Here is a 15,356-nt window from a genome sequence, read left to right on the forward strand (position 1 = left end):
ATATTTATCACAGGACATCCGTTTACAGCAAAGCCAGCATGTGGCGCATTAGCTACTATTTCTTAGTGGCTCCGAGATGCACTACATGCTTGTCCTATTCTTACACTTTTCTTTAGTCACTCACAGGGGCCACCAGCAATAAGAAGATACTGAGCTTCGGACACTTTTGCTTTCATCAGGTGCACTGTTCTCCATTCTAATGCAATGAACAATTGATACAGCAAAGATGATGGCACCAATCAGCCAGAACACAGCATAGCTAGGACTTCCCCTTGACTACAGTTCTGTAAAAACAGACTTCACTATGCAACCACAAATCACAACCGTGAAAACAGCATTTGCCAAGCACTGCGATACAAACCAAAGACGCGTCAAAAATTAATAGCTCTGAGAATAGGGGGGGAATTCTCCTTTGTAGGCATTTCAGGACTCGCCCATCATTATGCAAGTTAAAAGTATAAAGAGTACTTGCATGTGCTATCTAAGAATTTTATACTTCTTATTTTTTTAAACTTTAATTTTTTGTAGTAGGCATGATTTAATTTATGCTTTAACAATGCTTAACCAGCATAGCAGGGAGTTTATTCTGGTTTTAGTGATGTGATGCGCAAAACCATGAGACAAGGAGTAGTGAAACAATTTCACTGTGTTACAAGTAGGAGTCTCTCTTCACACACAGATCTTTGCTGGCACCTGAAATTACTGTCTCTCTTCCAATACCACAGGCGCAGACAGTAATTAGTAAGCTATCCTAAAGGGATCGCAGGAACCCTTCATTACACAGCATGTCACTCTACAACTACCTTAAGAGTGTCACACCTGAATGATTAAGAGCCTTAACTCATATAGTTACTTCTTCACCAGGGATGGCCAAGACAGCATCCGAGTCAGCAACACAAAAAAACCCACAACCCCAAAACACAACTCTGAAATTACCTTTTCGCAATTACCAAACTGGGTTTATAACACCATCACTCACCACTTTCGACAACAGCTTAGGAAAAAGATATGCATTATGTTGCCTGTGTTATAAAAATCAAGATTGCTTTCTCCCGTACCCAAGCACCTCGATGCTTTGGAGAAGGAACCTGACACTTGGATAAAAACAGCTGCCGTGCATAAATATATGTAACACCTTTAGCCAATCCTCTGAAAACATACAAGAATTTGGTAAATGCAGTTTTTTAAATCAGTTTATGAACACTGAGGTTCACAAGGGTAAGCCAATCTGCACAACTTCTTGACTGCAGCCACAGGTGAGAAGTAGTACATGCCTGTCAGCATGCCTGAGCACTGACAGCATCTCTCTTCATCAGGCAAGCAAGCCAGCTGGACAGTCACGGCTGCATGTTGAAAGGTGCATGAAAGGTGACTGCTTGGCTGCAGTTCAACAGTAAACACTGTTCTTCGCTCTCAGCAGCGCCAAAGAGCACTGCCGACTTTGCAGAAGAACTTTCCTGTGCTCCATATTATAAATCATTACAAATCAGAATTGTCAATAAAAAAAAGCAGGGGAACAAGTACTTACACAGGTACTAACACAGGAGCTGGGCAGTAGAATCCTGGGGACTGGATTCAGTAGTACAGACAGGGAAGAAAGAGGATGCAGACATGGTGATTGTGTATTGCAGCAGGAACTGCAAAGGACTGCACAGAAGGATGCAAGTAACTAAATTCCCTCAAGTGATACTGGAGAGAAGATACTACAGTGTGAAGAGGGACACCAGGAACACAAAGGAAGGTGGAACTAGCACGGGAAGAAGGCAAAAATGCAACCAAACGTTGGTCTTTAATGGCTCTCATGTTTGAGTCAGGTGCTACTGGATCAGATGAACAGCTAAAAATCCCTAGGGATACTATCCTCATTAAGCAGGTGAAAAATCTCTCACAGCAATTGATGCTGACCAGTCCTATTCCAATTAAATTTTGCACTTCATTTAATTTAAAGAGGCTCAGAAGTAGGCTAACCAAAGGCAGAGTTGTAGGAATAAGAAAATGGGTAAGAAGTTGGTGTGTACTTTTAGTTCCCTTGCTTCATCCACCTCTTCTCCTGGGCTCCCTTCTGGTCCTGGCTCAGCAAGGTCTAAGATGGCTGCCAGCTCCTTCCTGCAGCACATTTTATGCAGCCTTCCCTCTGAAACAGGACATGGAGCTGGCCCGCAGCCTTCCACCACTATTTTTGATGCACTAGCTGTCACATCAGCCAACATTGCAAGAATACCCCAGCCCAGATGCTGCCATCCTTTGATCGCTCCAAGGTATCACCCAGTCAGACACAAGAACCAAAACCAAAGTTTGTCTCTCCCATGTTCCCCATGCTGACCCTTTCCAACTGCTAAGCAATTTCTTATGGAAGGACAGTAGTCCATTTGGGGAAGGGAAGTGTGAACTATTCAGAGAAACAGTGCAAAACTGCTTGTAGGCAGCTGGTTAGGTACAGCAACAGTTTAGGTAGAGAGTAGGAGTGAATGGTCATGGAGAAAAAGGAAAAGGCACACTGGGACAGAGTATTGTGAAACACCTCGTGGGGTGGGGGGTGGCATATGCACTCAGACTGGGCCAGTGCCCAAAAGAAAAACTGGAGATGGAGAAGTCATTTTGGGAAAGAAAACTGAGTCAGGAGAAAGATCTGTTCTTTTTTTCCCCCCTAGACATGCACCTTCAAAGAATGGCAAGCATTCCCAACTTTTGCTAAGCTCCCAGACTTAAAACCACTGACAAAGAAGGTATGTCATTCGACTTCGTATCAAACTAGAGCAAGATGCAAAGGACAACTGCAAAACCCATACAACTCTTTAGAAAGACATCTCTTCAACAATGTTACTGCCTGTGCTCACATTTTGACAGCCCGAATCCTCAAAGTACCACAGCTTCGTTGAAGCCTTTTCACCTCAGACAATGAAACAACAATATTTAGGAAATACTTTGTATTCAAGAAGAGAAAAAAGCAGCCCAGAATGAAATGGAAGCACCAAGATTCACCACACAGCAAGTGTCACATTCTTGCCTCAAAAGCTTTCATGCTACAAAACAATGCGAAACATGAAAATCTAGCCAGCTAGGTTTTTAAATACACTAGCCTGTGATTAAATAAGGCTTCTTAGCTAAATCAGAGGAAAACCTCTATCATTATCAGGGTGATACTTTTGGTTATAGGGATCTCTGAGTTCTAACTTGGCACTAACAAGAAAATAAAATATACCCCCTCTGCACACAAGTAACAAATTTCTGAGACCTCTTCGTTATGTGAAGTATGTCCAATGTATTAATAAAGACAAGATACTTTGTAAACATTGAAGGCTGCCCTGGAAATGAAACTCGGGCAGCACTTAAAAAAAAAAAAAGCTCTGTAATGCCTTATTAGTACTGTTATTATTTAATCTAGACCAACGCAATTAAAGGGTAATTTGATTTACACATCTTTGGATACGAGTAACTTGATATGTTGTTTACTGACCAAGAGAATCAATAAAAATTCACCTGGGATTTTATTTATCACCCCTTACAAAAAAAACCAAAACCCAAGAGCTAGTATTAGGCAATGATCTTTAATGTCTCTATTGTGTGAAAAACTCCCAACTTAAACCATTTAAATAGAATTTAAATAAGTTAGTTATCATGGTGCCACTCTTAACTGCATACCCAACTACAGAATCTCCAAATCTACTAGATGTCAGGGTTCAAACATTAAGCGATATGTAAACTGACCTGGCTGAGATACTGCAGTGGCTGTAAACTGAGTAGCCCAAGGGGGATTCTTCTGTCCTCCAAACTGAGCCATGGCGAAAGGCAAAATCTCCTGGGTGTCTATCTTCTATAACTGCAATCTATTAAAATAAAGCGCAGCTACAATCTTTGAAATATATACCATCAGGCTATTTTAATTCTGGGTCAAAAAAAAAAAAAAGAAAAAGTGTTGAAAGATTATCTTTACACCCCTAAACCTGGTGGGCAACACGGATCAAAAGCGGGAAACACAAAAAGTTGCAAGACAAGTTATTATATTTTCCTAAGGCACGATCTCCACCCTCCCCGCCTTAACAATGGGACTAACGCTACTTAAACGCAAAAATTTATTCAAGTTTCCAACGAAGGCTAAGGGAAAGGTGACTCTGCAGAACGACGGATTTTTATTTTTTATTATTATTTCTTTTTCAGGGCTATTGCTCCGCCGCCGTGTGGGAGCGCTGCCGGCAGAGGAACAACGTACGCTTTCAGCCATGGTTCAGTTTCCCTCTCCTCGAACAAGGGCAAGTTAACCACGCGAACATGGCAGGGCCGCTCACCAACTCCGCCACTTCCCTCCCTCCCTCCCCCCTCGCCCGCCGGGGAAACCGCCCGCTCCTTCCCTGCAACCACGATTTTTTAAAAATTACCGTAACCCACCTCAGCACCGTTAATGCCCCCCCTTCTTTTTTTTTTCGCGCGCAGCCTCAAATACCCGCCGCGTAACCGGGCCCCGCCGCCGAAGAACGGCTAACACAGCACGGGGAGAAAGGAAAAGGGGAGGCGGCGGGCGCCGGCCCTTCCTCCCGGCGCGGCGGCGGCAGGCCGGGAGGGCGGGAAGCAGGCGCCTCCCCACCCCCCGCCGCGGCGAGGCCGCCGCCGCCCGCCCCTTCCTCCTCCTCCTCCTCCTCCTCCTCCTCCTCCTCCCGCCGCCCCCGGCCAACAATGCGGGCCTGAGCGCGGGCCCGCGCTCGCCGAGCTCTCCCCCACCCCAGGCGCCACCGAGGCCTGCTCCGAGGAAAGCGCCGGGGCCTCCGCGCCCGGCCCGGGCCCCTTCTGCCGCCGCCGCCGGTACCTGAGCGGCGCCTCGCCGGAGCCATCGCCAGCCCCTCCGAGCCTCCCGCACCGAGCGCGCCCCAACTGCGCAGGCGCGCCCGCCCCCGCGGCCGGCAGCAGGCGGCGGCGCGCGCTGCTGACGTTACCGCCTGCGACCGCACGACGCCGGCGGGCCCGAGCGCGCAGGCGCGGGGCGGGCCCAGGCGGGCGGCTGGGCGCGCGCCCGGCCTGCCGCGTGCGGAGAGGCCGTGAGGGGAGGGGAGGGGCTCCGGCGCCATCTTGGCCGAGACGGGCGGACGGAGGGCGGGGCTGGAGGGCCGCCATCTTGCAACGGGGCCTAGCTGTTCTAACCCCAGTGGTGCCCCTCCTCTGGTCCCCTCTGGCCGCCGCAAGCGCGCTGCTCGACCTTGTCCCCCGCCCCACAAACGACTCGTAGCGGGCGTCAGTCTGGGCAGTTGTCAGATGCTTCTCACACCATCTCATGTGCGCCTTAGTGCTGTAGGAAATAGGCAGCCCTCAGCCTGAAGCAAAGCCACGCAGGAGCTTCTGAACCGGAGAGCTGATTTTATGTACAGAAGCATTCCGGTTGTTATGGGGCGGGCGGGTAGCAGGTTCGTCTGAGGTGAAGGGAGAGCAGAATCACCAGAGGGACTCATCAAAGTACTTAAGCTGCTTTGAAACAGAAATCGGAGCCAGGAAATATTGTAGTAAGTAGTTCAGTAGTTCATGGGCAACAGTAATTTCCCTCTTGATGATGTTATAAAGAGCATTCCTTAAATAGTTTTTTACACAAGTTTGCTTTGAGGTGAAATGTGCACATGGGTCATTAATGTTTGAGAGTAAAGTCAACAAGACACACTTTGTAAATGAAAATGGCACTTCAAAGTGTTCTATTTGTTGTCATTAAAAACAAAGTAAGTGATGGAATAAAATCTTGAGAGGCAACAATGTTAAACACACTTGCAGTGGGCTGGATTAGGAGGGCAACTAGAGAAAGAAACAGGAGACCAGCGGATGAAAGTACATTTCTGTCAGCATTTGGTACTCAATAATACACAAAGACAGATCTGCCTTAGCCTTTTAAAGTATATTGCAAATTACATGAGGGTTTAGATGTTTTACACTAATAAGCATAGTTTTTCATTTTTAAATCCACACATTCTGAACCTTCCTGATGTCTCTTCCTGGCACAACTCCATCCAACTCAGTTGACTAAAGCAGAATCTGTACTCTTTAACCTAGAAATAAGATTAGAAGCTAAAAAGGTAACAGGGCTCTTTCCCACACTATAAATAAAAAGGACAGTGGCAAAATTGTATTAAAGGAGAAAATAATTTTCAGTGAATGTCAAGAATTTTATGAAGTAGCTCTGTTCTTCAGTCTTTTGGCCCAGGGCCTTTTTATCAGAGCATGCATTGTTCTTAGTGATGCTCTCAAAGAAAATCTTAGAAGCTCATGAGAAACCACAAGCCTGATTTCCTGTACCTTAAGTAGAGTATTACTTCGTGTACTTTCTCCTTCCACGTAGATATTGCTACCATTAGCTGCCAAATGTTGCCACTGCCACTTATAGCATGCTAACAACTCCTTTCAAATTCTTTAGGTCTCTGTATCCTCTTCTCAAGATAAACCATGCTGTTGTGATGAAGAACAGTTGTAATGGAAGACGCAGTGAAAAAATGTGAGCACTTTGTACTCTTCTTTCTTAAAATAACTCAAGGCGCCCTAAGTATCTTTTAAGTACATTGGACAATTTCATCCAAAATTGATAAAGGGACAGAAGTCTGAAAGATACAACATTTCTACAAGTTACCTTAAAATAATTGGTCAATTTGAGAAAAAGATACAAATTAGAAGGCAAAAACTGTAAAGCATATGCTGCTTCCAGCCTTCTTAGGGGTTACAGGAGTTAAGAACAAGCTGGGGATATTGTGGAGAGAAATGATAATTTCTTAGAGTTTATAATCAAAGAACATCATATGTATTTTGGTACAATCAGTACATTTAACAATGAATGGAAAAGCGCAAACAAAAGAACTCTGGTATCAGGAAATGCTACATAGCAGTAAAATCTCATAGTTCATACTTTGGATCCCTGGCCTTTAGTACTCCGCTGTCTGCCTTTGCTCAGGAAAGCCAAGTTGATCTATGGCACCTTCCACAGTGGTATACATGCTCTTTACTAACCAGAGTTTTTCTGGAATGAAAACACAGATATCCCCTTTGAACAAAGGCTCATTTAATACTTGATGAAATACTGTTAATTAAAAAGGTTTAAAACTAACAGCTTTCTGGTTTGTTTTTTAAGGATCCGTGACTAAAAGAGCTCTCAGAAACAACACCTCTTTGTATACCACTTAACACAATCACAGAAATAAATACATTTTCCACCACCACAACAGTGCCCAGCATTACTGATTCAGCACTGTAGAAGCAATAGCTAATACATGAAAAAGTATAAACACTGAAGTAGCAAGTAGAAGCATGTTGATCTCGAGACTGGGTGTAGGTGGAGTGCAGACTGAGAAGTGGATATCACAGGTCTCTAATGAGCATACGGGGTGTTTGAAAAGCTAGCATATGGCATGCTTTGAGACAGAGGAGTTCCTTCATTAACTCAAGGAATATGAAATTGTACTGTTTCTGCATATGGTATAAATTTTGGACCTGCACTGATGTTGGTATGTATCTGCATTTGCCACATTATATTTGTTATTTGCTTCAGCTGAGAAAGAAAAAATAACCTGTAATTAATTTCAGATACACAAACACATTTGCCCTTAGTGAGGCTAATTACTCCAACTTCAGATCTCTGAGATATTGAAGAAGCAGAAAAACATTTGTCATTAAAGAAATCTTTACTGTCTTCAGAGTGCCCTAAGATGTCTCATAACAGTGATTGTATCATAAACTTACCACAAAGTGAAGGTGTGTGCTGCGAGGGTTTTGCAATCTAAAAGAAATTACTGGGTATCAGCTGCAAATAATATTTGTCATTGCCTTTAGAAATGCCTTTAAATTCTACCTTACAGCCTTGGAAGAGTAGATGTCCTAGTTTTGAAATAGAGTGAAACAAGAAACTGTTAAAATGCTTGTCCTTCTTTTGAAAATGAGAACATGGGTAAGGTTGATTGTAAGGAAATGATAAGAACTGTATGCTTCAGAGGCAAGTTCCCCTGTTACCTACACTAGCACAGATTGCTTCACTATTACCCTTTAAGGAATCACTATACATTATTAACATTATGTATAGAGTTTGACACCATACTAAATACATTATGGGTGAACACCTGTTATATAGTGTCCTTTATATAAAAATTAAGCACTTACCAAAACACCTGTCACTACACCAGCAACAGAGCTACTGTGATATTTCCTGCATCAGGTAGAACAAAACTAGTTCAAGATACCTTAGGTGCATGCTATGAAAGAAAAACGTACAAGAAAATGTGGAGGAGGCTTATTTTTGGTTGAAGAAAACCAGAAACAGATTTAACTGTATTCATACAATGTATTTAGGGGAATTAATTGGAGGACAAATTATAATCTTCTAATAAACATAGTTTTGACAATCTGTACAATTGAGAAGACACAGAAATTAGTGTTTCATACCACACATGAAGCTACTGGACAGAAAACTAATAATGATCAGTAACTGGTCGTATTGTATCTGTCCAGCTAAATATAAGACCTTTGCCAGTTACAGAGAGATGGTTAATTCACTCAATTTCGATGATGTAACTTTGATGATGAAAGATCATGACATTATGGTTTTTTTATGTTCTTGTTGGAAATACATTTCCATCCATCCTGCTCAATTCCTGAATTAACTTTCAGTTCTATATATGCTATTACTGGAACCTGCCCTTTGTAGCTGTCGATGGGTTTATTTATGTATTCCCTTGAGAGAGTCAGAAAAGATCATTCAGAGATTCAAACACATTTGTACCTTTCTAGATATCTGGGAATACCTGATGATAACAACAGTTCAGTTAATGGCTTTTTTGACACTTAAGTTGTGGGAGCCAAGTGCAACATACAACCTTTTGAGAAAATTATCATATTTTTCTTCTTGCACAAAAAATTCTGTTGTAGTCTCTATGACGGTAGCGTACGTATTGAAGCTTTACACTTTCCCAAACACATGACATGTTAAGTTTATTACATACTGCTATACAAAATATTTGACAAAAGTGTTTCTGAACTGGCCAGACTCCTCAAGAACATAGGAGGGACATCACAGAGTTAAATCAACCTGATCACGCTTAGTCAATTGCAAATAACATTTATTTGTTTGTTTTTAAGAGTCACAGGGTGAGGAAGGAAAGGCTTTTATGGTCTATTGGGACAAAATTAAGGGGGTTGAGAGAGGACTTCTGACAAAGTTTGAATTAGTATAAATGCTCTAGTGTAAATAAAACAAATCTTAATTATTTTGAAGCTAATACACACCAGGAGCACAGGGAAAAATTTTCATCTTCATATAAGAAAGAAATTTTTTACAGTGAGAACAATTAACCACTGGAAGAACCTCCCCAGAGATGTGGTGGAGTCCCCATCACTGGGTGCAACTGGACAGGGTACAAAATAATCTCATCTAGACTCCCTTTTCCACAAAAGGTTGAACCAGATGATCTTCTGAGGTCTCTTCCTCAAGAGATCTATGAACATCACATACAATATATTTATCTGGTAAAGTTTGCTGTCTAAGGGAATTGGTAGTGATTCAATAAAATGACTTAAGATCATGCTTTCAGGGAGCTCAGAGAAGAGGATCTCATCTCCTGGTGAAAGTCGTTAGCATTTGTTGATGTTGCAAAAGTAGTTGGAGATCCTAGTCTGTTAAAGGTCCTGTTTCTAGAATTTTTATGTAAGGACTTTTACTGAACAGGTTGTTTGTAGATTTTAATCAGAACATTCACCATCCTGGGTTAAAAAACTGCGGTCTTACAGTACAGAGAAAGAGCAGTACAGTCTGCATCCCCCTAAATACTGAACTTCTGTCACATCTCTGTTATATATGTTTGTGAGACTGAATACACTTGTAACTATTTCCCTAAATTTAAATTAAGGATACATGTATTTGGCAAGAGGTTGGTCCTTCCTACATTCAAGTTTGACCCTATGTCCTAGAGGCTGAATTCTAGAATATTTTACAGAGCATTGCACAGCTGTCTGCATTGGTCTTACATGCAGAGGTTTGACCCTGTGTAATTATTAGGGGATTGGTCTCGATACAGCTCATTTTACAACCTCTGATATTCATGCCACTCACATCTCTAACACAAGAATAAGGATTTCTGCATTTTGCTGTAGTTTATAGAGATTAAATAGAGCATTTAATCCCACTGTGATCTCAGTAAGTGGTACACTGTTTATTTACACTGAATTGAGAAGGTAAATGGAATGAACATCTTTACCAGGCACAGAAAGAAACCTCCTTAAGGGTGGTAGGTGTTCATAGCTGTAACTTACCCTTAGTGAGTATCTGGCTCTACTCCTGGTGCTGACAGATGGTAGCGTGGGGATGCTAAGGCATACTTTTACTGAGGAACCCAGTGAACTCCATTGGAAGTACCAAGAACTAACTCTCAAATAAGCTTTAACAGTCTTTAGAGGTTTACAGAATGATTTAAAAGGTAGAACGAACTTGTCAGTACTCCACAGCTGCATTGTGTATGATATGGTTCATACAAATAATATCCCAATATATTTCACAAAGGTTTATAATTGTCACTGTGATTGATAAGGGTGATATGACAAGGGATAGATAACAAGGCTGGCTTAGTTCTGAAGAGTGCTGACAGAGAACTGAAGCAACTCCCATCCTAATGTACTCATATCCAAAGTTGATTTATGAGCAAAAACATATATTTAGAGAAACAGTAGCATTTTTAGAAAAGAATTCAAAATCAGGTAGAAAATATAAAATAATAGAAAAATTAGTCTGTTAACAGGACAGTGCTGCCCACAGTGACAGCTGGACTGGAAAAGGCTCTTTAGATGGAAGTGAGGAAGGGCGTTTCTTATAGAAATGCTTTAGTGCAGGCAACGGCAGTGGCAGTACAGAAAGGATGCCTGCTATTAAATGTAGCCTTGCTGTTACCTGAACTGTAGTTGTTGGCTGCAGTTATGGCATAAAACCTTCCACAGCCTCTGCGGTTACATTAAAAAAGAAAAAAAGAGCTGAAGTGATACATAAAAATCTTCAGCTAAAAAATCTGGAGCACAGACTAGATTCAAGAAAGAGACATATTTCTGCAAAAATAAGAAAAACTCTTACCATGTTTCTGCTAATAACTTAGAGGATATTCTGAGGTAAATAGAAGAGTGAACAGATTGTCAGTGGTGCCAAGATGAAATGTAACCTAAATACCGTTTTGGTGCCCTGTTAATGGGGCGACTCACCACCACTGAGGTGGTTACTAAAAACGTTTCTATTTCAGTTCTGTACTCAGATCCCTGCACAGAGGCCCGCAGGGTCTGTGTTGTTTACAGTTATTCTTCTGCCAATCCCATGAAAGTTTGGCTTTAATTCAGTTGAACCGATGCTTGGGCACAGTAATTTTATATAAACAACTAAACATCTTTTCCTAACCAAAAGTATAAAATACATTTTTTCTTCTGAATACTTCCATTTGATGCTTTAAAATACAAAAAAAAAATGTTCTTATGATTGAAAAGATGTATTAGAAGGAAACCCTTTTGAAAATTGTTTTGGATGATCATAGTTAATGTGAAATTTCAGAGAAACACATCTCTTGCAAAAGGAGGAATTCTCCTTTTGGAAAATGTAACTATCTTTTAAAAGTAAAGTAATTTCTGAACTAAAATCAGACAGATTTGGTTTCAAATTTTACGACTTTTGGTTTTGCTTAACCATTTAACATTTTACTTGAATCAGAAGTACTTACCTGAGTCTTACAATTCTTAGGGGAATAAAGGATAGCTCTTACCTCATGTTGTTGAAGGAGAAAATATTATTGTGAATGTTAGTTTAATGTGAGGCTTCCTGTCTGGGGAGAGCTATGATGTTTGGATCATTCCTCCTGATTCATGGAAGCTAAAGGGCCGTAATTCATGTTGACCAGGGAGAACGGGAATAGCTGCCCTGCATAAGGGCATAAGGTTTAAGGATTCCTTTCTTCTTAACCAAGATGACTTGTATTCGAGTGCTTTGGGAAAGTCCTCCATACCTTTAGGAAGGCCCTGTTTTTCTAGGTGTATCAGATCTGACTGTGTATGAGAAAGGATTTCTCATGTATCTCCTTGTAATCTTGGGGTAACCAAGCTATATGAAAGACAGAGTGAATGCACTTCTATAGACAGGCAATAAAGAAGAGAGATCAAAAGAAAATTCCTGACCACCTTTAAAATCTTAGCTCCATTGCTTGAAAAGCAGGAGATTGATACTGGAAAAGCAGGGAACACCTTGAGAAATTCTGTGTGCAGTAACAGCCCTGAGTAATGCCTCTTTCAATGTGAGAGGGCAAAGCAGAATAACTGAAACTAATATTTGCTCAGATGCCATCGAAATTACATATAAAGGCAATACGTGCCTGTAGTCTTTGAGGTGATCCAGAGCCTCTAGCACTAGAACGGCTTGACTGGTGAGCACCCTGCAGTAAAGCTTTCTTTTTTTCTTTTTTTTACTACATAACTAGCCAGCTCTCACAAGAACTACAGCCTAAGGAGGGTTGTTAAGCAGTGGCACACCTGAGCCACTTGCAGCTTCTTACCCTCATAGAACAGGATAATTTGCAACAGCCCAACAAATTCACCCTTAAAATTTGTAGCAGTTGTAACCCAGATGAATCCTTACAGGCTTTCTGCTATTGTGGAAGTGAGTTAGGGTCTATGGTAGAAGTGTTTGCTTGAGGAAGCACAGGATTAGTACTTCACTTCCCTGAGGGGTTCCTCAAGTGAAGGGAGTCAGCCATCACCATGCAAAACCAGAAGTCTATGTGTAAAACAAAGTGGTCACAAGAAACTGAGCTGCCGACTTGTTATGCCACAGGAGGCAAAAGTTTCCCTGTTCTGAGATGAAAAATAAGGCTAAATTATGATGCCTCTAGCAGCAGTTCAGGACTACTTCAGGATCCAACAGCGAAGTGCTACCCAGATATGTTATGAATGGAAATGTACACATGATACAGTAGGGATTTTAAGTAATTCTTGGCCTTGTGTAAAACGATATTGACATTTTCAGGAATTCAGCTACGAAGAATTTTGTATAACTGTTATATATCATAAAAGCAAGAGTATCCAGAAGTAAGCAGACTGGGCAGGGAATTAAGAGGCCTATCTCAGGAATAGTGCGTATTGAAATAGCTGGGTTTAAATGTCCACATTTTAAATATTTTTTCAGTGTGTCTTAGATTAAAAACACAGATGAGTATTGCTGGTAGTTATTTTATTTTAGACTATCTAGGCCATATCTTGAACCAAAACATTACTAATTGAAGCACTATCTTGCTTGCAGTTAGATTACGTTTGAATATGATGCTCATTCTGATGTAGAGATTTCACAGAAAGTCCAATATTTTGATGAATGCCCCTTTTGAAGCTGTAAACTAATACTATATAATAATATTTAACAACAGTAATCAGCATTAGCATTATTCAACAGCAGTAAAACCCTGCCGCTTTATGATCTTCATCAGGTATTAGAGTACTGCAGAAATGTGTAACTGTAGCACTAGCAAAAAAGTTTATCTTGCCGTTTAAACTGTTGTTAACAGTTAATACCATTTTAATATGTATTGTAATTTAAGGCTATAACATCTTAAGAATTTAAAAGCAACCAACTGTACTACATCATTAGTCTATTACCTGTATAACTTATATAAGAAATCCAAGATATGAGAAAGCACTGAAGCCACCTCCAGGTGTTGAGCTCTACAAGATAAACTCATGTTTGGCAAACTTTCAGGGATGCCAGGGCACATAAATTGGGTTTAGCTCCCACAAGCTATGGGTGAAGCTGCGTTTTCAAATCTCTGTATGTAATATGCTCTGTAACGTCTGAAGAAATGCAGCCCTGACTGGGACCATGTTAGCAGTGGAAACGCTGGGGGAGGCAACATGCAGTTGGCTGGCGCTACCTGAGAGGGAGCTGGAAAATGTTTCTCATCGCTGTCTCTCCCTCGATAATGATGTTCTTGGGTCTGGTCCCAAGTCTTTAAGTGCCATTCAAAATCCACAAGCTTTCCGAGACACCTGTGCTATAGGTTACAGACGCTGGTATCAAATCGTGGAATGCGTAGCTCTGTTGAAAGATTTGATAGTATGGTTTAGAGAAGGCCTGGGGCAAGTTGGGAGATGTTGCTATAAAAACCCAGGAACGATTATCCTCCAAGAGCAGCAAATTACATAGGAGAGCAAAGGCCTTCCTGCTGGATTAGTGCATTGAGCTCCCAGGAACTAGATGCACCGTGTCACACACATAATGTGCGTATTTCTAGGGAATTATTGAAGCCTGAGGATAGCTGCATTTTTCTCTGCCCTGTAGGAGACTCCAGTTATCTGGAAGATTATTATAACAGCAGCTTTTGCTACTGCACTTACTGGAGAAGGAAAAGAAGCAAATATGAACATGCAGAGTTGTATTCCTCCTTTTCTTCAGATTTAAACAACAGGAATTCTGTCTAGTATTGTTCTGCACTAAAATGTCACATAGTAAGGCAGACTAGTACTGAAGTCTGTTTTGTGTTGAGAAAAAACCAAACATACCCTCTGATTTGAAGCAAATAAAACCTGGACTGTTTCCACTGGATTGGAATTAAAAGCCACAGTAAATGATTCCTATAACCTTGCACTGCCAGACAGGGCTGGTAGAAAAGAGACGCCGTAGATGTGTTCGCAAACCATTTTGTCCTTTTTAGTAAGAAGATTAAGTTCAGATTTTTCTGCCTGCTTTTCTTGGTGTACAGCTCTGCCTGTCCTGGTGTACAGCAGTCCTGCATGAAGCAAAGGCAGACTGACAACAGGGACCCAAGAGCTGAATGGTTTATACCCACCCCTTTCCACTGCAGAAACCCTGCTGACCTGGGGGAGCCTACTGGAGTCCTGTAGGGCTGACTTAATTCACACATATATTCCTACATTTAACAATGGTTATTAGTGGAAAGAGCAACATTTCTGCAGGGAAGATGGCTCCTAAGATGAACATACTTTTATTAGCAATTATTTTCTTACTCTCCTCCCTTGCCAAGGTGTTTTGCTGACTTTTGTTTTACTGACTATAGGATAAATTTTATAAACATACAGCATCTAAAGACTAGTAACTCCTTGGTACTGTCAGAACATCTTTGATGAGGTTCTCAGCACCCTCAGATATGCTGCAAGACTAGACTATTTCTAGCTTTAGAATCAGTAAATTTTTATTCCTTGTCTAAAATTTCAAGCCATGTAATCACTTTAAGTCAGGCATAGATGTAGCATTATATGCTGTATTATGAAGCAGGGCATTAACTTCTCTAAGTTGTATGGTACAGGCTCTTCTGGCCTAAATTTTTAGTCTTTACATACTTCAGCATGACTTTGTTTTGGTTTGTTTGGGAAAATGACTTTCT

At 41.3% G+C, this 15,356-nt stretch overlaps 1 protein-coding gene across 6 annotated transcripts in view; it reads right to left on the minus strand.

Annotated features, from left to right (window-relative positions):
- The window catches only part of CCAR1 (cell division cycle and apoptosis regulator 1), a 31,653-nt gene extending 26,770 nt beyond the window's left edge, over positions 1–4,883 (minus strand). For 5 of the 6 annotated variants that reach the window (XM_074830276.1, XM_074830275.1, XM_074830279.1 and 2 more), the window contains exons 1-2: positions 4,802–4,870; positions 3,709–3,827 (exon numbers count right to left, since the gene is read on the minus strand). In XM_074830276.1, coding sequence (XP_074686377.1) covers positions 3,709–3,781 — 73 coding nt within the window. In that variant the 5' untranslated portion in view covers positions 3,782–3,827; positions 4,802–4,870. Of the gene's footprint in view, positions 1–3,708; positions 3,828–4,801 lie in introns of all 6 variants that reach the window. The other variant, XM_074830278.1, reaches the window with a different exon arrangement.
- Between the last annotated feature and the right edge of the window lie 10,473 nt (positions 4,884–15,356).

Source organism: Strix aluco, chromosome 7 (genome assembly GCF_031877795.1).
Source record: "Strix aluco isolate bStrAlu1 chromosome 7, bStrAlu1.hap1, whole genome shotgun sequence".
NCBI classification, from domain to species: Eukaryota; Metazoa; Chordata; class Aves; order Strigiformes; family Strigidae; genus Strix; species Strix aluco.